The sequence below is a fragment of the Podarcis melisellensis genome (genome assembly GCF_964234715.1).
Source record: "Podarcis melisellensis genome assembly, chromosome: 1".
NCBI classification, from domain to species: domain Eukaryota; kingdom Metazoa; phylum Chordata; class Lepidosauria; order Squamata; family Lacertidae; genus Podarcis; species Podarcis melisellensis.
The window spans coordinates 91,249,798-91,275,088 of record NC_138528.1 but is presented as its reverse complement, the minus strand read 5'-3'; the positions used below and the strand labels follow the sequence as shown (position 1 = coordinate 91,275,088).

At 42.8% G+C, this 25,291-nt stretch overlaps 2 protein-coding genes across 4 annotated transcripts in view; one reads left to right on the top strand and one right to left on the bottom strand.

Annotated features, from left to right (window-relative positions):
- Positions 1-1,053: 1,053 nt before the first annotated feature.
- Positions 1,054-22,380, bottom strand: LOC309377709 (tetraspanin-6-like). Of its 3 annotated transcripts, none has more exons than XM_081925405.1 (7): positions 21,634-22,380; positions 9,342-9,530; positions 7,889-7,963; positions 5,902-5,997; positions 4,967-5,116; positions 1,611-1,694; positions 1,054-1,235 (listed from the first exon to the last, which is right to left on the bottom strand). In XM_081925405.1, the coding sequence occupies exons 2-7, from the start codon at positions 9,510-9,512 to the stop codon at positions 1,167-1,169; spliced, it is 645 nt and encodes a 214-aa protein (XP_081781531.1). In that variant the 5' UTR covers positions 9,513-9,530; positions 21,634-22,380; the 3' UTR covers positions 1,054-1,166. The 3 variants fall into 3 exon arrangements, with proteins under 3 accessions (XP_081781531.1, XP_081781530.1, XP_081781529.1); XM_081925404.1 differs by lacking the exon at positions 21,634-22,380 and adding an exon at positions 20,937-21,023; XM_081925403.1 differs by lacking the exon at positions 21,634-22,380 and adding an exon at positions 10,748-11,170.
- The window catches only part of MYLK (myosin light chain kinase), a 184,857-nt gene continuing 180,819 nt past the window's right edge, over positions 21,254-25,291 (top strand). The window contains exon 1 of the mRNA XM_081924640.1: positions 21,254-21,566. The gene's annotated coding sequence lies outside the window, so the exon portion shown is untranslated. The remainder of the gene's footprint in view (positions 21,567-25,291) is intronic.

Sequence of the window (25,291 nt, the reverse complement as noted above, 5' to 3'; positions counted from 1 at the left end):
CTGCCTCCTCCCTCGCCTGACTGCCAGCAGAACCCCACCAGCACACGACATCGTCACATGTGGAAGTGGAAGTAGGTTAGAAGGCAAGGTGGTAGGACAGAAAAGCAGAGGTAATAAGGGAAATGGACAATTGGATGGATGGACCAGCTGGCCAAGTGTGGAGGAAGGGGGGGTAGGGATGATTGGGCAGGGAGGGGGGAGGACAGGAAAGCAACCCGTGATTATGATGCTGATGAACCTTCTGACCACACACACAGAGAGCCCCCCTAAATCTTCCTTCCCACCTGGTCTCCAGCTGAGCCAGAAAGCTTCTACTGCCCAGCTCCAAGGTAGCAGCTACCTCCTTCTTCTTTGGCGATCACTTGTAGCTGAGTAAGATTGTCTTCCATAAATACAGTTTTAACAATGAGTCCATATCTCATAAGGACAAGCAAGCATTGGGCAGTTTTGCTGAGAAGTCAACAGTAGTGTATGCATACCAAGTAAAGATGGTTGGGAGATGGGGAACTACACACACACACACACACACACACACACACACACACACACACACCAAAATAGGAAAGAAGCAGAGAAGAGAGGAAAACTTATTAAGAGAAAGAAATAGAAGTTTAAAAAAAGGAGCTTAAAGGAAGAATGAAAGAAACTGGTAGCTTGGGGTAGGTGCAGAGGGCACATGCTAAGAATGGAAGAGTGGAGAAGAAAGCATAGGAGCTGCATAAAGACACCAAGAGGCAACGTGTGGGGTTAGGTGAGGACCTATACAACAGCAGTACCTCTGCGTAAAATTCTGCCTGAAATGGGGAGGTGGGTTCATAATATCTCCAGAGCCACTATCTCTGTCCTGAGACAAGCTGAATTGTGGCAGGAGGTTCCATAGAAGGAACTCACGAATAACTTTTTTAGCAATTTGCAAAGAGGGATCAGATATCGAGAGAAAGTGATGCAACAAATGGTGCTTCCATCCGCAGCAATTTTTGAGCAGTAGGTCTCAATTTGTATAACCATTTGAAATGGGCCATGGGATGGTAGAAAGTTTGAGAACTACCACACTGGAGTAATGTAAGTATTTTATTTATGCACTACACAACAAGCAGGACCCCCCAAAAGTGCAGAACTGTTAAATGTTTTCTTCCAATCCCAGCTGCAGAATTCACATCAGCTTCTTATTCAATATGTTCATAATTTTCTTTTAGCGTTCTCAGCAGCAGATAGCAAAACGGAATCCCAAATAGCTAGAAAGAAAGCACAGAACATACAGAAATTTTAGGATTGGGTATTTGGGTACGTGAAACACAAAGAAAGAAGACACAATAGCTAGACAGTAATCAGAACTACCGTATTTTGCTATAGATGTATTTTTATATATACACTGGGGCAACCACTTGGCTCATTGCTTCCAATGTGAATTATAGGGATTGTCACCTTACATTAGAAAAAAACATTTTTAGAAAACCCAAATGCATCTGGCTGGTCCTTATTTCTAAATTTCGAAAGCCTGGCTCTCACATTTGTCAACATCAATATCAAATAGCACCCATCTATAGTGTTTAAATCTAGAGCTACTTGATAGACCAGTCTAACAATTCAGTTTAACACTTCGTGCTTACCTGTGCAACTCCAGCAAAAATCCCAACCCCTCCAAGTATAGCAATGTGCTCTTCAACCCAATTATTCAGTTTTAGAACACACCCCTGGAGAAAGAAAGAGAAAAACCTGATATTTTAATTGCTGCAAGGGGCACCTTCAAAATAAAAGGCAGAACTTTTTAAATAAATGAAAATCTAAGTTTCACATTGTGATTAAGATTCCTACACACACACACACACAAAGGGGGAGAGGGAGAGGGAGAGGGAGAGGGAGAGGGAGAGAGAGAGTCTTCAAATAGAGGTTCCAGTTCTTTTTATTCCTGCTGTCTAATTATGATAGAAAGTAGTGATGCCCATCATTAAATCCGCAGGCACCATTCCTCGACTCCCAACTCCCACCAGTGTTAGCTAAATCATATCCCCATATCTTCCTAAAGACAGTAGGTAGGGGGACCATCACAAGAGGCAAAAAAGCTGATCTCCTCTACCCTCCTCCCCAAAATGGTTGATAGATGGGAAAATCAGCAGCCATTGCTTTTTTTTGCATGGGAAACAGATGGGGAAGCCTCCAAGGGTTAAACAACAAGAACGAGAACCTCTAGCTACAAATGAATTAATGCCTCCCCCTCTTCACAAGAAAGAATCAAGGTGGAATGCAATGTCCAAGCCAGCTTGGAAGGTCTGGAGGTTTTGCAACATTACGACTCATTTATCAAGCACCAGATCAGGGCTTAGACACAACTATACATGCAGTCTAAAACAATGTAGATCATTGTCTTTTAGAAGTTTTTATCTGGAGAGCCCAGCCATGCCACATTCCTAACCTGGTCCTTCATTTAAGAGCACTTCTGGAGGCTGCTACCAAGAGTGCTGGGACCAAAGTCCCGAATCAGTTTGTGATTTTCAAACACTCAGTGAAATCCAAAAGTTACTGCAACAGTTACTGAAACTTAGACCTGGCATGAGAAGAAAGCGTTAGCAAAGAAGTCACTTAAAAATGAACCAGCCCAGAAATGGCTAATGGTGAGAGATTATCAGCAGATATTTCCTTTACGTGAGCCATGCTTCCCTGAATGGGCAACCTCCTTCCTGTCTGGAAGATGGGAGTATAAGTTCTTCAGCATCAGCATTTAGAATCTGGGCAGAGTAAGATCACTGGGAGTTCAGTGGGAGTTTCAGGAAACTCCTACATGATTAGTGATTGTGCTGCTAGCTTCAGTGCACTATGCTTGCATTAATGTTACAGGAATACAATGGAAGTCCCTAGCGCGTACTCTCTCATCACAAGGAGACAAACCTTGTGCAGGGGTACACCACTGAACATCCTGCTATTTATGAAAATAGGATTGGTCTCTTTTCCCATTCATAACAGTACATTGAGTTTTGCTTCGTCGTATCTGAACACCAAACCAAAGTGTTGGAATTCCAAACGTTCCCCATCAACTTAGAACTCAGGACAGATCTAAAGGATGAGGGTCGTAGCCTGATGTTTTTCATGCATATTAAGTATTCCAAGATGTGCTAGTCACACCTAGAAATAAGATGTCACACCAAATTTGGTTGGGCTCACTCTGGTGTGTGTGGTGGGGTGTACATATTACAGACAGCTACATTAAGAGACAGGCGATTTAATGTGTTCTCTGTACATGCAACTGCTCTTCCTGTTCAGATGCATTGATGTAAAATGTGCACGCTATTTACTCATTTCATTTAACAAAACGTACACACTGCTTGTGATTTACAAACAGCAATCTAAAACACTCATTTTAAAATACCAATGAAAGCAAACCTTAAAAATAAATTGACAATGTCAAAATATACAATTGGCTATTTTAAAACAATATTACATACTGCCGCACAGAAGGATCATTTGCTCGCAAGTGCTGAATGGAAATTATGTCGCACTTGTAAAAGTGCAAGTTCCATAGGCTGAAATGGTAGAGTGGGCATATATTGCGATCCTTTAAGTAAACTGGTCCCAAGCTGTTAAGGGTTTTATATAGTAATAGTGACACCTTAAATTTGGCCTGGTAACAAACTGGCAGCCAGTGCTGATCTCAGTGCAGGTGTTATATGCTGATAAGGTCTCTCTCCTGTCAGCAATTGTGCTTCATCATTCTGCACTAGCAGTAGTTTCTAGACCAAGCACAATGGGAGCAACACATCAAGTTCATTGCAGTAATTCAGTATTTACATCTGCTTGGACTACTTGTGGTTAAGCTGTACCAAGTCCAGGAACAGCTGCAGTTGCCACACAGAGTTGAAAAAATGTGCTCCTACCTAGGCCTCCAAACACACAGCTGACTCCAAAATCACCCCCAGAATGCAAGTCTGCTCCTTCAGAGGAGGTACCTAGAGATGGGAATTGGCCAATTTCTCAGAGGCGGCAACCACTCACTCAGAGCGCCTCTATCTTGCTAAAATAGAGTTTATTTTCCCTTATCTGGTCCACCACTACATCTAGGCACCAGTCTGGGGCTCACAAGGCCTCTCCCAATTCAGATTTTATGGAGAGATGAGTGACATCCTTATACTGATGGCATCTTGCCCCAAATCTCCTAATTTTGCTCTCAACAGCTCCATATAGATTGTTATAGCACTGGGAATAAAATAGTGCCCTGTACTCCTCTGTAGCAGAACTCCAAGGGAGACAAAAAACACACTCCCAATGTTACTCTCAACTATGTCTTATAGCCAGGGGTTCGGGGATCAAGAGGACACATGGTTGGGCATATAGCCACAAGCAAATAATAACAACAATTTATTATTTGTACCCAGCTCATCTGTTTGGGTTGCTCCAGCCACTCTGGGTGGCTTTGAGCATATATGAAAACCTTACTAAAACATTAAACCTTAAAAACCTTCCCTTTACAGATGTCCACATCATCAGACCACATAATCTGAAATCAGTTCCACGACATGTCACAGATTATAGAATTGGATGCTTCAACTGAAGCTGCAGAGTCAAGATAATTCAGAGGTCGGGTGACTTTATCCTCACAATGTGCAGCCAGTTGTTCACAGCAGGTCCTCAAAGGCTCCAGGGGACCCTTCCCCCACAAGGGGAATCTGCAATCTCTGGACCACCTTAAATAACTCTGCTGGTTGGCTACTGGAGGCTGCAATGCTGGCTGCAAAATGTGCCCACATCACAGACCATACTGCCACTTGGGAGACATGATTATGTGCACTAATCTGTGTTTGGTTGACTTTAGAGGGAGACTTGCACTCTAGTTTTCGCCTGGCTCCAGCCCATTTTTTTGGTTGCTAGCACATCCCTAACTGGTTGGCCACTCTGAAGGATATTAGTTTCAAACACACATTTCCCTTAAGAGACAAGACATGCAAGATGTGGTTTTTGACACCATGACATTTACCTGCTGGTTAATGCCTGCTGTGTCTTTGCTTAGATCTGTGATGCAGTTTTCCACAGGTACTCTGCAACAGCTTATTGGGACAGATGAAGAGAGAGATCCAAATGTTGTGTTCAGCCAATCGGTATAGTTCTCTGCACCACAGCATTGGAACTAGAGTGGAAGGTAAAGGAATTTAGGTTGGTAAGCAGTGGAACACATAGTGTGGTTGTTGATGAAAGCCTAACAACTCTTCTTGACAACAACAAAAAGTATGAAGAAAGATTCTACTTATACCAATATGCTATTCTGCTAAACAGGTAATCTGCTAAACAGGTAATCTGAAGGTGCTATGACAATTTGTCACAGCCATAGGGTGAACACTAATTTCTTTTATTCCCATTGTCAACTCTAGCCAGACAGGTTTTGCAAGGGTTTTATTTTAAGCCCTACAAAGTCTTTTTCAACCAGAGAAAATGGTGGGACAGAAAATCTCAAAAGGCAATCATTCTATCATGCCATCTTCAAAGTTGTGCCTCCTTGACGTAGAGGGATTCTTCCCTTTTCTTTCCAGGACCAGTGGGTGTTCTGGTCTAATCCGATAGCCTTTAAATGGCAGCATAGAAAGACTGAAAAAATATATTTCCAGTTACAGATAGGTAGCCGTGTTGGTCTGCCATAGTCAAAACAAAAAAAATTCCTTCCAGTTCTTGGTATGAGCTTTCGTGTGCATGCACACTTCTTCAGATACTTCTTCAGGTATCTGAAGAAGTGTGCATGCACACGAAAGCTCATACCAAGAACTGACTTAGTTGGTCTTTAAGGTGCTACTGGAAGGAATTTTTTTTGTTTTGAAAAAATATATTGTTATTCACGCTTGAGCTTCTTAAATGTTACCAGAATACTGGGCTTCACCATTAGTTCTCTGCTCTTTATAACTGAAAAAAAAGTTTGCTTACCTCTGTCTGTAAAGAGTCCACCCCTTTGGTGATCTGCACTTCTTCATTATATTTTTCCAATGTCTTCAAGGTATCGCTCAACAAAGTCTGGTGCAACTGCATTAACACACACAGGGTTTTCCAAAGGCAGGAGAAAATAATTTGCATGGAGGGGGGTAGAGCTAAGGAGAACCATTTCTTTTTATGAAAGGACTTCAAGCACACAAGTGGAAGTTGTGTCTTAATCAATCAATTGGACTCTTACTGAGTGGGCCCTTTCCCTCCACTTAGCTTGGCTCCCACAATTCTGGCCATGAAAGTTTAGGCAAGAACAGCATTTGGTACGCTAGAAGGATCCATCTAAAATAATCACTTAAATTAGGACTACGCAATATTATCTTTTCTGTGTAGCAGGTAAGGAAGAGAAAGGGGAATTCAAAAATCTGAGAGACACTGGCACATTCAACAGATGGATCATTAACAAGTTACAAGGTTCCAAGCATAATTACTAGACTGCATATTACTTTACTGCTTCCAAGCTAACACCCCTTTTGTACATCAACTTGCAACACATAGGGTCTCACTCAAGGCAGAAGCAGGAATGGAAATCCATTTATATATTTTGGTTAAGGAAGCACTTCTTACACTAGCTCTGGAGAAAAAATGGGTACCATCTGTGGTATAGTCTAACATTGTGCAGAAGTGTTTCCGTATTTTCTCTGGTGTTTCAGTTTAGTGGCAAACCCTATGAAGACATGACTGGCACTAATGTTTCTTGCAAGACTTCTGGTTTAACTCATTTGCTTTCTGAGGTTTGTCCACCTTACCAATTGGGAAATGTAGCCAAGACAAATTATTTTCATACTTTCTCCCTCAGCCTTTCTATTCCATATTTATTGAGCACATTGTAGGTAGTTAAAAGCTTACACAGTTAAATATCCCAAGAAAAACTCAATTCAATGCTGAAGATTTAATTAAAAATGGAATGATGTGTTATGAAGCATTTATAAAGCAAATATAAAAGAACCACATCAGGACCACCCTCTCAAATTAGAGGAATAACCTGAAGGCCTTCTGTAGGTAGAGACCAACACGCATAGAGGATAATCAGGGAAGACTTGCCCCACCAGATTCAATCCTACTTCTATCCACTGAAGCAAATAGTATGTGCTTCAGACTGAGAACATGGGCTTCAGGACTGGGAAGATCTCTTCATTCCACACCAGTTTTGACCAAAAGGCCTGTTCCAGTTACATGAATTAGTAGACCACGGCTGGTTTTCAGGCTATTTTGCAGGTGGGATTCAATCACATATTGGCAAATTCAGGTTGGAGTAGTCTTCTAAACCTGCTGCCCAAAAGTAAGACACATGGGCAGGTAGGCTATGTGACCGAGGGGACAATTCAGCAGTAATTAATTATTAATTAATTAATGGGTGGCTTCTAGCAAATACAAAAACTTAATAAAACATTAAACATCAAAAACTTCCCTATACAGGGCTGCCTCCAGATGTCTTCTAAAGGTTGTATAGTTACTTATCTCCTTGACACCTGATGGAAGGGTATTCCACAGGGAGGGCACCATTACTGAGAAGGCCCTCTGCCAGGTTCCCTGTAACCTCACTTCTCACAGTGAAGGAACTGCCAGAAGGCCCTCGAAGGTGGACCTCAGTGTCTAGGTTGAAAGCTGGGGGTGGAGACGCTCCTTCAGGTATACAGGGCCGAGGCTGCAAGCACAAGCTATTGGATTGGGAACGTTTATTTAAAAAGGTTTTTGTTTTATTGGAGGGGGACTGAGAAGGAAAGAAATACCTCCTTGCTGTGGAAGGTGGTAAGCACAGGAGTGTTATGCATCGGTTCGAAATAATAAAATATGTGCCCATCCCACTTACTGCAATTGCCCACTTCTGTTTGAGAATATTGACTTTAGGTAAGACTCTAGATCTACATCTTTCCAACATCACCCAAAAACTATTTAAGGTGGTGTCTTGTTTTAGCACAAAACTTACCTTATGTCTGTAAGTGTAGGCGACAGCACCAACTGAGATTTCAAGTACCAACAGTGCCAACAATATGCCTATGAACTAGAAACGAAGAGTTGCTTTCAGCTTAAAGGTCATTTTCTTAACAACAACAACAAACATCAGGATTGTGCTAAGTGGTTTTTAAAAAATAATTGCAGAAAATTGCATTGGTGCCCTCATTTTTTTCTTATTTATCTACCCAGGTCTCCCACATCCCCTAGTCTAATTTTAATTTATCTGAGATGCCAAGTTGATTGTATGATGCCTACGGAGCCAAATTCAACATTTTGTCCATTATCACTGGCACCAATATAGATTAAGAGATGAAGTCACACTTAGGAATAGTCAAAATCAAATGGCTGATCATATCTAAGTTCAGCCTTCAGGTCCATACATGGTAAATTAACCTGCTGTGATTAAAGTGTATACCACTGTTTATATGTTCACTTCTAAAACAACATATTTTGGGGCATGTGTTCAGTATTAAAAGCCAACAGGCACACACTCGGATGGAGTAGTTTTCCCAGCTGAACAAGAGAACAGGGTTTGAAATGAAGAACAGTTATACCTACATAGGCAGGATTTTTAACTTATCACAAAGTATACTCAAAAACTCCTTCATATAAAGATATGTACACATTAGCGGCTTAAAACACAATGCATTTGCACATTGCTAAGTACACCAGAGAGGTGGCAGGGATACCTGTTTGGTACCCCCTCCAATTCCCATTCGTGAAGTTGTCATTCGCACACATGCTGCCATCTGTGCATTTGCAATGGATGTCTCAAAGTTACACACCTCAGCTTGTCTGCGAATGGAATGTGGTTTAATTTGCCTTTTGGATTGAAGCTGGTTTGAGGGAAATCACATCAAACAGCAGTTTTTCCTCAATAAACCATAGGCTAGCTCTGCATTGTGGGTAATGTGGTGTGTACGCAGATTCAAAAGCCAGCAATAGGAACACAATACAGACAGAGTAATGGCTAATGTGTACATGGCCTATGGTCTTCAGAAGGTTTTTACTTGCTCTAAAGATAGGTCATTATACCGTTTTCTCTGAACCTAATCTGTTCTGAGTGAGGGTGGGGAAATCAATTGTGCAAGATTACTAGTTTATTTCTTCCCTATATCTTATGCTTAGGCAACAATACATTTATTATTTGTGGTTGTCAGGACGGTTGCCTAGCATAGTTCTTCCTGTGGGTATTACAAGGAATTAAAAGAATGGGTGAGAGACCTAAGCGCACCTCCCCATTGAATTACACAACCCAGATAAGAAAGCACTGCAACTTAAAAAAAAAAAATCAATTACAGTATGGCATCTCTTGACCCAGCCCTCCTCTGTGCCTTCAGAAGGGTAGAGGTTAAGATTCAGCTAAATTTAAAGGCCTACTCATGCTTTGGATCTGACTTAGAAATCTGGGTATCATTACTTACCAATTTGATCAAGTTAGGACTGTGTTTTAGTAGAGCAAGTTTCCCAAAGGCTGACGAAAGGACGACAAGTGTGCCAATAACTGTTATGATCACAGGGACTTCTGAAGCAGCATCATTTATCACTACATAGATATCACGGAGCTTCACCTGAACAGATACTCCAATGGACATTAACACAACTCCAGAGACCTAGAATGTTAAGAGTCAATAAAAGAAGCTGTGAAAGCTTACTCTTGAGGAAACATGCATATTAGTCAAACAGTTTATAATAATAATTTTAAAAAATGACAAACAAGCATTGTGTAACTTGTTAAATTGTTAAATTGCCCCCTAGTCTTTGCATTAAGGACTGCTTTAATTTCCCCATTGTAGATCTGGTTGCAAATGATCAAGCCTTGGTGTATCATCCTGCATGGGCTGGCTGTTCCTATGTAGAATATAAAAGCTAATTTATATCAGTACAGTACTCTTTCAGGCTTTGTTTTTTTACCAGTTCTAAGTTGCATCATGGAGGGCCTGGACTTGTACTGCCTTTCCGTTTCACCCATACCACCTCTTTATCTCAATATAAATACAATCAGTTTTGTATTCATCCTTTTTCTTAAGTTTTGTGTTGCATAAGCACTTCTTTTTAGGAAGGAGGCCAATAGGAAAGTCTGACTTTCTCATTATGTCTCAATACAAGGGGAGCCAGCGTGGTTAAAGCGTTGGACTAGGACCTTGGAGACCAGGGTTCAAATCTCCAGTTTGCCATGAAGCTCGCTGGGTGATCTTGGTCTAGTCACCGCCTCTCAGACTAACCTACCTCAGAGGGTTGTTATGAGGATTAAATGAGTTGGGAAGAGCCACGTATGCTACTTTGAACTCCTTGGAAAATGGTGGAATATAAATGCAATAAATATAATAATAATAAAAAGAAGAAGAATGATGCCTAATAAGAACCCAGTCCTATTGAACACAATGGTTTTTACTCATTGGGGTTAGGATTACAGCCTTATTTTCTCAAAAACTGGGAGCATATAATTTTTGTTAAACAACACTGGATGACCAAGCAGATTTTAATACAGTAGAACCATTTTAACTTTTTAAAAGAGGCTATGTTCATTAACACTGTACAACTTGAAAGGTTGCTAGAGAATTATCTAGAGTACTTTTTACACAGAAACCTTACAGTGACATATTAAGACTTCTAACCTATAGCAGTTACAAATCTATACAATTATTGGAAAGCACAGCAGTAGAACAACTAAAACAAAACCAGAAGCTGATGCACACAAACACAATTCAATTTGTAAGCACAAAGAATGTTTCACTCAACAAAAAAGCTATGTAATAGATTATACAGCTTCTACTCAAATCACTACATTTCAACACAAAACCTAAATATGCCACTAAAAGTAACTTACCCAATAAAAGAAGATAGCCAGCCAAAAACAAATTTTAACAAATCTTTCAAAATTACTAATCCCTTTTTCATTCATCTTGCTTACTAACTTCTGTCTTACACCTCCTGAATAACAGTAGTGATGATAGATATACTAACTCTAATGTGCATTCAATTGTTGCACTTGTCACCAATTTCAAGTTAATTATCCTTTTAATGGAAAATGTCAAGTGCTTTATAGAGAGGAACAGGTTTGTTAAAAGTCCTAAATCACTTATTCTGGAGTAGTGTGGTAAAGCAAACTAAATCAGCTGTGGTCACATAATGCATTGCTCCTGAAACAACTTGTTCCAGACTTCTATATGTTGAATTACCAGTCACTATGTAGGGATAGAGATCACTCCTCATGCCTTCTAATTATCAATACCAACATCCATAAATGAAGTAAGACACTTGTGCATAGTCATTAGCTGTGTACAAAAAATAAAATAATAAAAAAACCAGTCTGGATGACAAAAATTAAAGGTTCATCAGAGAAATTCAACTTACAAAATAATTGAAAATCTTTAAAGAGTTCTGAAGTACCAGAAAATTTGTTCACTACTTTCTCTGGTCCTAAGAAAAATATTGTCCTATTGTGGATTTTTCAATCTGAATGGTGGTACACTGCAGAATAAATATAGGAAGGAAGCTATCATCAAACCCTGATATTTTAATGGCTATTATTCTGAAAGCATCTGGGCTTTATCATGCAAGTTGTTGCAGAATCTGAAATACTGAAAAGTTCAGCAATGTAGAATAAAGGGTCTAGTTCTCATGGTTGTGGTGAAATGCTTAGAAAACAAGCTTTGCCTGCTGATGTAAAATACTGCTTCCATATGCCATTGCAAGGAGACCATGCAGTCCAGGTCCAACCAGTGATTAGTAGTATTCTCAAAGCTTTTCAGAGACAAGAACAGCTAATTGTGACTTGCTCTGCAGTAGATGCACCAACAGACCATTAAAGCCAGAACTCAAACATTTTTTCTCATCATTGACTTGTCTTAAACAAATGTAACTAACTTATTAGATATTGCTGGTGAAAGGTGGTGCTAATTAGTGTTGTTATCTGCAACTGCAATTGCAGATACAGTATTGACTATTTTTCTTAACTAATAAATTAAAGAAAGAAACCAGGCCATGTTCCAGCTTGACCAGAGGGGGGATTCTTGAGTCTGTGCTTTGCTTTTTTAAAAAATTAAAATCTCAGGACTCAAAAGTATCTCCGTTTAGCAACCGTCCTTTGCCAGCAAACAACAGCTTGTATTGGCGTGGAATCAAAGCTGGGTGCAAGAACAGCCATGTCTGCACCTGCATGGAAAAATTACTAGAACTTTCTTGCCAGTGTACATTAATATTAACAGTCTGTTTTTCACTCCCCCCCCCCCCAAGTATGAACTAGCTCCCAGCATTTTACCACTGTGTCCCAGACCATGTCTCGGCTTTTATGTCTATGAACAAAGCAATAATAATGGCCAAACACAGAACCTGGCAGTCCTGCTCTTGGCAGAAGAAAGTCTATGGGGATGTTATTATTATTATTTAAGCCCACAGAGCTCCAGCCAGTGCAAGTGTTGAAGTTCGGCATTTTTGTGGCTTGCAGGCATTAGAAAGTTAGGCATTCCCAGCAAGCTAGCACACCCCCCCCACACACACACCATCCAGCACTCTAGGCACGAGAGTCAAAAGAATATTTGGGGGGGATTGTACTGTAGTCAACATTCCAGATATCACTGAACTACAACTCCCATCAGCCTTACCCAGTACTGTATGGCCAATAATCAGGGATGATGGGAGTTGTAGTTCACAACATGGACTACTCCTGTTTGTAACCTCTGGCTCCCTTGCTAGGTTTCTGAAAATATTGCTGGAGCTTTAACAGAATGAATCTCTCCCCTCTCCAGTTCTATATTTCTGTCTTTCATTGCACTCGTGATGGCAAAGCAAAGAGAGTGACTGAGTAGATGGAGTCTCAGGTGTGATGCTGATATTCCGTGTGTGGCAATGTGAAACAGAGTCCTTTCAGTGGTGGCACCTAATCACCTTTCCAGGAAATATTCACCTGATTCATGCTTGGGCTGACAGGCTAAGGCTCTGCAAATTCAGAGGGCCTTAGGTTCAGAATACAACTAGCCGTTCTTATTCCTTATCTGGGTATGCTGTGCTCTTTTACTGCTGCTGTTTCGTTTTGTTTGAAATAGCTTTGTTTTTATACGGTTCAGCAAGGCAGCTCAGTAGATTCTGAAGGATAATTATATAAGATGGATTCTAAACATTTTTAATTAAATGCATTTCATATAAGTGAATCTTAACATAAAGGGGTCCTAAGCACTTTAAATGTAAGCAATGTGTGAATTGTTCCTGAGAGATCTGAGTATTCCAGGTTTCTTTGCTTTTAGTGGATTAAATGTAGAATGCCTAGAATAATATTCTTTGACCCTGATTATAGTTGATCTCATCATTACCAGTCAAGCATTTTACATGCAAATCCAGGAATGTCACTATTCCATTGTTCACATTTTCAACTCCAGCTGCTTAGATAATTGACTTCATTTGCAATTAAAGTGTTTCCATAATAAAAAAAAGGTTGTAAGCTAGAGGAAGAGGCTCTCCTCTGTAGTTCTGAAATGTCTTCAGATTTTGTGAGGCCAAATTGCAGGTGTGCTCCAGCATGACACATAACAAAAAGAAACATTTTGAGTCTTAAAAAAGAGAAGAGATATACAAGTTTAGGGCATGAGCCAGTGAAAGTAAACTCCTTAGCAGCACATTCCTATGGAGATCTATTCAGAAGTAGCTCCCATTTAATTTGATTGTGCTTTCTCCATGGGCGTGGCAAGGATTTGTTTTAGAGGGGGGCAGAACCAAGTTATTTGCAATACAGTTGGTCAGTTAGTTAAGTATTTTTATTTATTTACTTTATTGAGGGGGCAGCTGCCTTCCTGCCACCCCCATGGCTATGCCCATGGCTTTCTCCCAACTAAACGTGCATAGTCTAAATCCTGTTTACTCCAATTTGAGAATTAAGCAGGTATAAGAGATACAATTGTAGAGTTGAAAAGGGCCATGATGGTCATCTAGTCCAACCCCCAGCAATGCAGGAATCTTTCCCCCAATGTAGGGCTCAAACCCACAACCCTGAGATTAAGAGTCTCATGCTCTACCGGCTGAGCTATTCTTCAATAACACACAAGACAATACATATGCCAAACAGAACAAAATATAATAGGACAGAACACATGCAAACATTAGATAATGTACTCCCCACAACACAAGCACCACATAGGACACAACAGAATGCAATACAATGCAGCACACACAAAGAATGTGCAAAATTGTCACACATTGTATGGCATTATATCCTACAGGGTTGCTCATCGGTGGAGGTATAGTAATGGAAATGCTCACACATGTACCAGAACAGTTAGCAACGGCCTTGGTGCTTAGTTGGGTATATATGCACAGAAGTTAACAACACTGGGTGGTATTGTCATGTGTAACCAGGGTTGCCACCCATCCCTAGAAAAATGTGATCATTTGTTTGAGAAAAGTGTCACCTATCCTGTTTTGACGCCTTTTTCATGTATTCAGTCTCTTCTTCCTCCCCCAAACTATGCAGGCAGAGGGTGGGTCTGGTGGGAGGAGGAGAGCGAGAACTGGAGTGGGGGTTTGTGCAGGCAGAGAGCGGGTCCATGAGGAGGAGAGCTGAGAGTGAGAGATGGCTGTGTCAAAGAAGTCTTAAATCTACATTGCTCTTGCAACAGTAGTTAAAGGACCCTGCATAAACATCTTCAACTCACATCCACACCACTCCATATCCTGTGGGATGTTATTATTACTAGAGCAGTCATTTTCCTGTTGCCTAGAATGGACCCATAGGGGAATGTGGCTCCAGACAAGGGAGACAGGGAGGATGTCCTGTGTGTGATCAGGGAGATCGGCATGACTCTAGCTGACCAGATAAAAGGGCTAGCCACGCAACCATCTCCCCCTTGGACTCTTGCTCTCCTGGCTCTTAGCCAGCGCATGGCTCAACCTTCACATGCGATGGAACCCACAAGCAGAAAGTCTGAGATGTAGCTCAGACTTCTTTTCACTGTAACCACAAGATAAAGCCTGCCTTCAGATTACTGCTGTGAGCTGAGTGTGAGTAAAACTTTGTTCTTACTTTTAAAGAAGACTGTGTTGTGTTATTATTATTTTAAGAGGGAAATAAAGGGGAAACTTACCAGGGACAAGCCAGGCTGGATTGCTTAATTAAAGGATTCTAATGAATGATCAGCTTGCTTCCAATAAGTTGCAAAGGGAATGTGCTCTGCTGTTTATTCACTAGCGTAAGTATTAGTAAGGAGGGATAATATCATAACAATATATCCTCTCCTACTTTCCTTAACATTCTCACATATCCATTGCTCGTTTCTACTGTAACTCATTTTAGGCATCTCTGTTCCTAATCTTCTGATAATCATCTCTGAACTGCAGTATTTACAGTTCAGCTTCAATCATCTGCTTCCCTAAATGCATCCACTCAGTAACTTTATCCTGCTTTTTGTTTCATACAGAAGCCGCTTGAAAATTCTCCTTGGGGTTTGTAGTCTATAAGCTTGGAAAATTGCAAGTACAGTACAGTGGTACCTCAGGTTACAGATGCTTCAGGTTACAGACTCCACTAACCTAAAAATAGTACCTTGGGTTAAGAACTTTGCTTCAGGATGAGAACAGAAATTGTGCAGCAGCGGCGCAGGAGGCCCCATTAGCTAAAGTGGTGCTTCAGGTTAAGAACAGTTTCAAGTTAAGAACAGACCTTAAGGTACCACTGTATCACCATTAGGCGAAAGAATGTGCCTTAGCAAGGCATAAGCCCACCAGGACTCTGCTTCCTAAACATGCCTCTGTAGCAGCTGTCTGAAAAATGTTTATAGCTTTCAAAACAATAAGTGACCAGTTAGGAGCAACATAATATATTAAGGGTCCACAGCCAGGACCCACATCCTGTGCCTTCAACACTGTACTTCCATAATGAGTAAACAACAGAGTCTTGTGGCAGTTTCAGGACTAACAGATTTATTATAGCATAAAGTTTTTGTGTGGAAACTACTTTCTCAAATACATGTGGTTAGTTTTTAAGCAAGATTCCATTAAACACTTTTTTGTGTGTGTTTGCTTCTGCAAACACAACCCTGAAATTGGAGGGTGAGGGGAGCTGAATCGTTACAATAAAAACATTTAAAAAAAACAACTCCAAACATAATTAACTGACCAACAAGGGTGGTTCCAACTATATACTCTTCCACCTCTATCCCAGGTATGTGTCTAGGTAGTTTGTTGGCTCAAACAATGAGCCAGCCTAGGCTGTTGAAGCCCTCTACTGTTGTTGTTTAGTCGTGTCCGACTTTTATGACCCCATGGACCAGAGCACGCCAGGCACTCCTGTCTTCCACTGCCTCCCGCAGTTTGGTCAAACTCATGTTGGTAACTTCGAGAACACTGTCCAGCCATCTCTTCCTCTGTCGTCCCCTTCTCCTTGTGCCCCCAATCTTTCCCAACATCAGAATTTTTTCCAAGGAGTCTCATCTCCTCGTGAGAGAGTATTAAAGTATTCCAAGTATTCCAAGAGTATTCCAAGAGTATTAAAAGAACTGGCAGATGTGATCTCAGAACCATTGGCAGTCATCTTTGAGAATTCCTGGAGAACAGGCGAAGTCCCGGCAGACTGGAGGAGGGCAAATGTCCCTATTTTCAAAAAGGGGAAAAGAGAGGACCCAAATAATTACCGCCCAGTCAGTCTGACATCAATACCAGGGAAGATTCTGGAGCAGATCATTAAGCAAACAGTCTGTGAGCACCTAGAAAGGAATGCTGTGATCACCAATAGTCAGCATGGATTTCTGAAAAATAAGTCATGTCAGACTAACATGATCTAGTTTTTTGACAGAATTACAAGCCTGGTAGTTGAAGGGAACGCAGTGGATGTAGCCTACCTTGATTTCAGCAAGGCATTTGACAAGGTGCCCCATGATATTCTTGTAAAGAAGCTGGTAAAATGCGGTTTTGACTATGCTACCACTCAGTGGATTTGTAACTCGCTGACTGACCGAACCCAAAGGGTGCTCATCAATGGTTCCTCTTCATCCTGGAGAAGAGTGACTAGTGGAGTGCCACAGGGTTCTGTCTTGGGCCCGGTCTTATTCAACATCTTTATCAACAACTTGGATGATAGACTCAAGGGCATCCTGATCAAATTTGCAGATGACACCAAACTGGGAGGGGTGGCTAACACCCCAGAGGACAGGATCACACTTCAAAACGACCTTGACAGATTAGAGAACTGGGCCAAAAAACCAAGATGAATTTTAACAGGGAGAAATGTAAGGTATTCCACTTGGGCAGTACATGTGAAAAGGATCTAGGAGTCTTGGTTGACCACAAATTTGACATGAGCCAACAGTGTGACTCGGCAGCTAAAAAAGCCAATGCAATTCTGGGCTGCATCAATAGGAGTATAGCATCTAGATCAAGGGAAGTAATAGTGCCACTGTATTCTGCTCTGGTCAGACCTCACCTGGAGTACTGTGTCCAGTTCTGGGCACCACAGTTCAAGAAGGACACTGACAAACTGGAACGTGTCCAGAGGAGGGCAACCAAAATGGTCAAAGGCCTGGAAACGATGCCTTATGAGGAACGGCTAAGGGAGCTGGGCATGTTTAGCCTGGAGAAGAGGAGGTTAAGGGGTGATATGATAGCCATGTTCAAATATATAAAAGGATGTCACATAGAGGAGGGAGAAAGGTTGTTTTCTGCTGCTCCAGAGAAGCGGACACGGAACAATGGATCCAAACTACAAGAAAGAAGATTCCACCTAAACATTAGGAAGAACTTCCTGACAGTAAGAGCTGTTCGACAGTGGAATTTGCTGCCAAGGAGTGTGGTGGAGTCTCCTTCTTTGGAGGTCTTTAAGCAGAGGCTTGACAACCATATGTCAGGAGTGCTCTGATGGTGTTTCCTGCTTGGCAGGAAGGACTCGATGGCCCTTGTGGTCTCTTCCAACTCTATGATTCTATGAGGTGGCCAGAGTATTGGAGCCTCAGCTTCAGGACCTGTCCTTCCAGTGAGCACTCAGGGCTGATTTCCTTCAGAATGGAGAGGTTTGATCTTCTTGCAGTCGGTGGGACTCTCAAGAGTCTCCTCCAGCACCATAATTCAAAAGCATCAATTCTTCGGCGATCATCCTTCTTTACGGTCCAGCTCTCACATCCATACATCACTACTGGGAAAACCATAGCTTTAACTATACAGACCTTTGTTGAGGATCACTGCCTTGTCATGGTGAAGGGGCTTGAATAACTAAGAGACGCTATGAGCTATGCCGTGCAGGGCCACCCAAGATGGATAGGTCACAGTGGAGAGTTTTGACTAAACGTGATCCACCTGGACCAGGAACCAGCAAGCCACTCTAGTCTCCCTGCCAAGAAAACTCCATGGACAAAAGCCTTCTACGATTCCAACCCAATTCCTCTTTATCTTTCAGGTTCAGAGTTGCTCTTCCGTTCTGCTGTTCAGCTTCAGAACCTGCATAGGTGGGTATGAAATTCTTAACACAAGAGCCTGCTGGATCAGGCCAGTGACCCATCTAGTACAGCATCCTGTTCTCAGAGTGGCCGCCCTGATGCCTGTGGGGAAATCTGCAAGCAGGACCTGAGCAGTTTCCAGCAATTGTGAAGCATTACTGCCTTTGACAATGGAGGCAGAGCACAGCCATTGTGGTTTGTAGCCTTTGGTAGCCTTACACTCCATGAATATGATCCTCTTTTAAAGCCATTGAAGCTGGTGAACATCACTGTCTCCTGTGGAAGCGACTTACCATCTGCTTATCAATTGCACAGCATACTTCTCCCTAACCTTGGGAGGCAATTGGGCAGCTGCCAAAGGTTTCCTTGTGGCTGGGTGTGGAATCTGAATGCAGGAAGGTGGGATCACCTCACCAGATAAAATCCCAGCAATCAAATTATTTGGATCATTTATGGAGAAAATATACTGGTTTCAGTTTATTGCCTCATCTGCCCCCGCGTTCAAATTCCCTGACAAAAGTGGGTGGAGGGAAGGAATAAAGCACTGGTACTTTTAGCAGAAAGCTTGGTTTAACGTGTGTGAGGGACGTGACAATTCAGATTCAGTTCATTTTAAGTACCGTATGGTACCTAGTGATAAAAGTAGCATGTTCTTCCATCAAAACCCCTTTACCCACAAAACCATATGGAACAAATATGGCTGGGTCTAGAGCCTCTCTTCCAAAGTTGCCCTTGGCTCACATGTGAATGATGTCATGAGTTAAAAGAGCGAAGGACAAATATTCAACGCCTGGCCTTATGTACACAAACAAAAGTTATAGCATGAGTGGACTATTTCTAGAGGCTTATCTCCTGTTTGTAGTGTTTACACATCTAACTGCTTTTACAACATGCTCAAGCAAACTTTGCAGTAATGCAAATAAGGAGGTGGGGATTCTTTCCTTTCCTTTCACCTATAGTGATCAGCCAAATGCCCAATACAAATGATAAATGATGAGGCATGTAGGAGCTGTAGGCAAGGTAATCTCTCAGTGTCTGGTAATCATCATGGTGTAGTGGTCAGTCACTGGACTTGGACGAGGGAGACTCATGTTTACAAACCCATTCATCTATGAAACTGACCAGTCATGTATCTCAACCTAACCTATGCCAGAGGACTGATATGGGGAGGAAAACACTGGGGTGGTGAAGAACCTTGTATTGACTGAGCCCTTGGGACAGGAATGTGGAACCTCAGGGCCAGGGGCCAAATGTGGCCCTCCAAGCCTCTCTCTCTGGCCCTTGGGACTCTCCCCAGCTACACCCCTCAGGGGCCCTGCTTTGCACTCTCCTTGAGGGCCAATGTGTCCTTGAACTTCTTGCCTGCCTGGATGGACAACAGAGAGGAATATGTGAGTGTATGTAGAAACCAGCCTACAGTGAAAACAAGATTTTTCCCTAAGCTTACTTTTTTCTTCTATTATTCTCTTATGATTTGGATTAAGTCCAAGCAACTGCAATCCTTGCAGGCAATTAAATTATATTATTTTTATGAGTAAACGTCCTAGGATAAGAGGAAAGCAGCTATATCTCCCCTTGAGGGGGGGTGGAGGGACTTCCTCATGTAGAACTTTATTATCTTGCCCATCAAATAAGGCATATTGTTCCTTTTAGTTTAGAAGAAGATACCAAACACTGAGTTCAAATAGAAAGGGAAGTAGCAGATGGTCTCCCAGTATCGGTGTTCCTTTTTTTTTGAAACAAGGATTTAGAACCAGTCTAAAGGTGGATAATAGATTTACTCCAACTATGTTTAACTTCCGGAAGGCAAAAGCAGAAGTGTTGGAACCAGCTTCATCACCTTTTATTTCCCTGGTTTTCCGCCCACTTTTTATAATAGGAATTGTAGGTATGATGGGGATGGGGGATGGAGGGACAGGGAACTACATTGTGCGTATCAGTTCTATGATAATGGTGTTCCGCTTAATTTATTGGAAGCTTTTAAGCAGAAGTTGGATGGCCATCTGCCATGCATGATCTAGTGATTCTACATTGGAGGGGGTTGGACTAAGTGACCCCGTGATCCCTTCCAACTCTACAGTTCTACGATTCTATGAACTGGTTGATGCTTTGCCAGATCTGATTATTTTTAGTAAGAGAGGAGCATTTTGCCAAATTACTGGGGGTGGATGAGTTATCCTACATTTTCCTTGGGGTGGGCTCACCCCCCCCCGCAAATAGTATAGCTCCTTCTTACTTAACCTAAGGGTGATTTATCTTTTTGTTTCCTACTGCTGCACGTGGCGGAAGGGGCAACTTGTATTGGTAGCCTAGCCACCATTTTACAGTGTCCAATTTGCCTTACCACTGTTGTTCTCTAGTTTTTTTTTTTTTTTAAAGAAAATGGTGGTTACCACTCATAAATAACAAATAAACAAAAATGGAGTGGAGAAAATTCAGAGAAAATTCATCAAAGAGGCCTTTTTCTAAGGTAGTGAGAAAAAGAAAAAATCCAGGAAACTTTATCAGGAAAAAAATGAGAAATCTTGGCTCAGCTATAGTTAGAAAAGATGCACTCATTATTTTTGTAATGACTCCTTTCTTGCATTGACAATAGTCATCTACTCAAATAATGCGAAGGACGCTTCTTCGGTCTTTTTATTTTTTGAGGGGATTCCACCTGTGACAACGACAACGGAGTCTGGTGCGCACGCCCCTCGGGTTTCTTTCAGGTCTGAGGCGACGCTGCCTGCGCTATGGATCACTAGTTGTTAGCGGTGTGATCTTCTGTGTCTCTCTTCACGCCGCGCCGGTCTGCTCTCCACTCTGCACCTCCAGCCTTTCCTATCGCATCGCATCGCATCCCCGCCTCGTCTCCCCCTCCCACTGGCTGCAGGTCACCAACGCTTGTTGTCAAAACTGCGAGCAGTCATTGCAGGAGGGCTGCTGGCTGCTGCCGCTGCTGCCGCCTCTGATTACCTCCTCCGCCCCCCACCCCGCTTTCAGCCACATGCACACGCACAAAAACCGATGTCCCGCCTGCTCCCAACTCCTGCAAACATTTCCTAATAAGGCTCCCCAGGCATTAAACAGCTCACGTTTTCGAAAGGGGCAGCCTTGGGGAGTTAAAAGGGAGCCGTCTGGACTGTGTCGCTAAGAAACTGAGCAAGCGGGGACGGAGCGAGAGCGCGGGGGACTGAGATCCGGCGGGAGTTTCTAACTTGACTGGCGGCGGCAGCAACCAAAGCGATCGCGGTGAGTCTCCCTCCCTCTTCTCCATTGCCTCCGATGATGCGGGTCTCTTTCCCCCGATTCTGGTCACCTTAGGCTAAATGCAGGCGAAGAGAGACTTAACAATAATAAAGGCTAAAGAGCGGTAGTGAATATGATGCGCCTCTTTCCACGTTGAAACGTGGGCTTTGGTTTTTTAGCCATCCTCCCTCAGTGCGTTTGCTTAGTAACTGAGGCTGCAGTCCTTCCTAACCAATCCTTTGTAATCCTAAAGCTGTAGATCTGCCGTGGGAGCAAATCCCGTTTACCACGGGGGGAGTTTCCTCCAGCCGCACCCCTTGTAAATCTGTATGAAACAGTGCTGCAATCCTGCTAAAGCCTTAGCCCTGCTTGGCTTACTGGGATTTACTTCCGAGGAGACGTGCTTTTGACTCGCGCTTGCGCGTTTAGTTTAACTGATCTCCCCCGCCTTTGTGGACCTTTCAAAGGGGGGGGGGCTGGCTGGCAGAGAGTGTCCCGCGGTTGCAGCAACAGCAGCAGCTCCCCATTCACAAAGATGTTTTCTCTCGCACCTAATTGAAAAATGCCAGCAGCCGTCTGGTGGTGGAGAATGAATGCAAAGGGGGCGGGGAGAGAGAGAGAGGCGGCTTGGGCTGGTGCAGCTATAGCTCTGGCCGGGCGTGCAAAGCACAAAGCCTCTTGGCGTTTGCTTTGGTTTGTCGCTGGCTTGGTGTTGGAAGTGACTGTCCGTGTGTGAAACGTGCAGGTTGCATTGGAGCAGTGACTTCCTCTTAATTAATAATGGCGCGAGGGGGATTGCTAGAGCGTCTCTGTGGAGGGAGCGTTTGAAGGGAATCGCTGAGGTGACGAGGAGGGAATCTTGGTTGGCGCGCAGCTTGGGAAGAAACTTCTCCGGTTTGTTACTTGAAGCCTCTGGCTTTTATTTATTTATTTCCATAATCTGTGCAGCGAAGGTCACCATTACTCCTCGCCCTCTGCCTGAAATGTACAACTTCTGCTGCTGTTCCCCTTTTCAACTTTCTGAAAGTATCGCCCTGTAGGAGCCTCGATGTGTGGGAACGATCTGAACTGACTCATTCAATTGTTACTTCTGTCTCAAGTGAAATACTAAGCCAGAAGTCTGTTTGAAAACAACTCCTCACATGACCTGAAGGGCCACATTCTCCCACCCAACACATGCCCAGAACCAGGCACCACCCTTCCTCCCCCCTCTGTAAAAATCCCATCAATTGTTCTGAATCATTTTGATGAACACCAGTTCCCCCAGCTTCTTTTTCCTGGTGTCTATGATCAACAGCAGCTGTTTTGCTTCCTGAATATCCCACTATAATAGGTTTTAAAGAGGATTCACTATCTGGGACTAATGTCTGATATATTTCAGTCACAGATTTACATAGCAAAGAATATTGGCTTTTGTGCACTCTTGACTTGAACACATAAGGAATTATTCTGGGCAATTCTGGGCGTACTTACTTGGGGATAAGTCCCATTGAGCCCTGAATTGATGGTTTTATGGGATTTACCTAGGAAAAGACATGCATAGAATTATTCTTGCAAGGGCAATAGCCTGCTGTTTGTGCCTTTGTAATATGTTAGGTGTTGTGTAGGCTGCAGTGGAACCAGCAGAAGTCCTGTTAAGGCTTCATTTTTGACACACATGAAGCTTTCTTTGGTGACAATATTCACTTGTACAGAATACCAACACCTTTTTTTGCTGCCCATGACCTCCATTTTGTGCTGACACCCATGACACTCAATATATGAGTACTTTCACCTTGTTGTTTTTTTAAATAAAAAAACTAGGTGCAAGTACGTGTGTGTGTGTGTGTGTGTGTGTGTGTGTGTGTGTGTATAAAACAAACACTGCACAAACCTGCTTTACATAGCAAGGAATAAAAGGAACTAAGAACCAATGTCCTCTCAATCCAGTAACCTTGACTGAGTGATATGGAAGAGATGGGGAGAAAAAATAGCACCTTCAGCTGAAGTCTGTTGAGATACAACATGTTTCCAGGGGGCAGGAGCTATGTGTACTTGTGCATGTAATGATAGTGGAATGCCACGGCCCTTTCAAATAGTATACTTTTTAGACATGCAAGTGGTGCCTACTAAGCAATGACTCCTGAAGCAAAACATAATGTGCGAGCCAGAAGTACATAGTAATCACTCTTGGGTGCACTGCATTACTTTCAGCAATTGCTGCTAGCTGTACTTGCCATTAATTGCAGTATATGTTATGTTTCTTCAAATGAGCATGTGCCTGAAGTTGGTGGTAGGTATGGAGAAAATGTTATTGGGTAATGGTCCACTTACATGCATTTTAAGGGGACTGCAGGGTCTCTGTGTAGGGTCTGTGTTTATCTCCCCACCTTTGCCTCACCATTTTCATTTCTTGCAAGTTACTAGTGAATAATTTGCAGTAGGACTACTGTAGCCCTGGGACGCGGGTGGCGCTGTGGGTTAAACCACAGAGCCTAGGATTTGCTGATCATAAGGTCAGTGGCTCGAATCCTTGTGACGGGGTGAGCTCCTGTTGCTCGCTCCCTGCTCCTGCCAACCTAGCAGTTTGAAAGCACGTGAAAGTGCAAGCAGATAAATAGGTACCGCTCTGGCGGGAAGGTAAACAACGTTTCCGTGCGCTGCTCTGGTTCGCCAGAAGCGGCTTAGTAATGCTGGCCACATGACCCAGAAGCTGTACACCGGGCCCCTTGGCCAATAAAGCGAGATGAGCGCCGCAACCCCAGAGTTGGTCACGACTGGACCTAATGGTCAGGGGTCCCTTTACCTTTACCTTAATGTAGCCCTACCATTAGGTAGAGTAAGACAGCCTCCTCCAGCAGTGTACGCAGCACCCCCTGCCACCAATTCCCCCTGAGATAACTTACAAAGCACTCTCTAAGTTTCTCTGTTGTGTGTGGGAGGTCTTTGTCCTTCTGCTGGTGTAAGACTCAGCTGCCAGTCTGGCTGGATTCTGTATGTGGAATGGCTTAAGTGCTGTCTTGTCTTTTGCTTCAGGCATGATTATGTCTTCTGTCTATTGCAAGGCATAGAGGGTCAGGCTGGATGGTGCTAGGGGAGGTCTGTTGAACCCTATCAGAATCCTCTGGGCACAGGAATAGTTTTCTGCCTGTTCAACTGTTATCGTGCATGGAATTATTTCTGTGGGTGCAAAAGTGAAAATTTTATGTTGCAATATGTTCACGCTGCTTGTTCATGGATGATGCCATGAGATGAATTTTAAATGGATCCTGCTCATATAATCATCCTGGCCGGAGGGAAGAGGAAGAAGGGGAAGGGGAAGGAATATAATAGATAATACATGTAACAATATTTTGTCATGTGTATGCATCCATGATGAACCCATATTCTACAGATGCAAAATAGAATTGGCACTTTGGTCTTTTAAAAAAGTGATTTTCACTATCTGTATGACACTAAACACTGCCACTTCCTGTTGGAGGAATTCAGCATTGTGCTAAGGGGATCATTTCACCAGCGCAAGCTTTCTGGCTTGCAAGATGGAATGATTCCCCTTTCCTCCTCTAGTGTGCTGTTCCAGGGGTTCTCCCAACCCCCTGTGCCAATTTTGGGGTGGGGAGGAGAGAGGGGAAAGCCCCACTACACAAGTGGAAGTCATTGTGCAGGGCTTCCACTGATGGGACTCATTAGTTGAATCCCACCCAATATCTCTTACCTCCTCACCCAAGTGGGGCCTACCATTAGGCAGA

Coding starts and splice junctions, on each gene's coding strand:
- LOC309377709 (XM_081925403.1), bottom strand. CDS start 10,822: ATGAATGAAAAAGGGATTAGTAATTTTGAAAGATTTGTTAAAATTTGT. Junction 5,117..5,901: donor TGGACTCTTTACAGACAGAG/GTAAGCAAACTT, acceptor CTTCCACTCTAG/TTCCAATGCTGTGGTGCAGA. Junction 1,695..4,966: donor CAGCAGGCATTAACCAGCAG/GTAAATGTCATG, acceptor TTCTTTCTCCAG/GGGTGTGTTCTAAAACTGAA.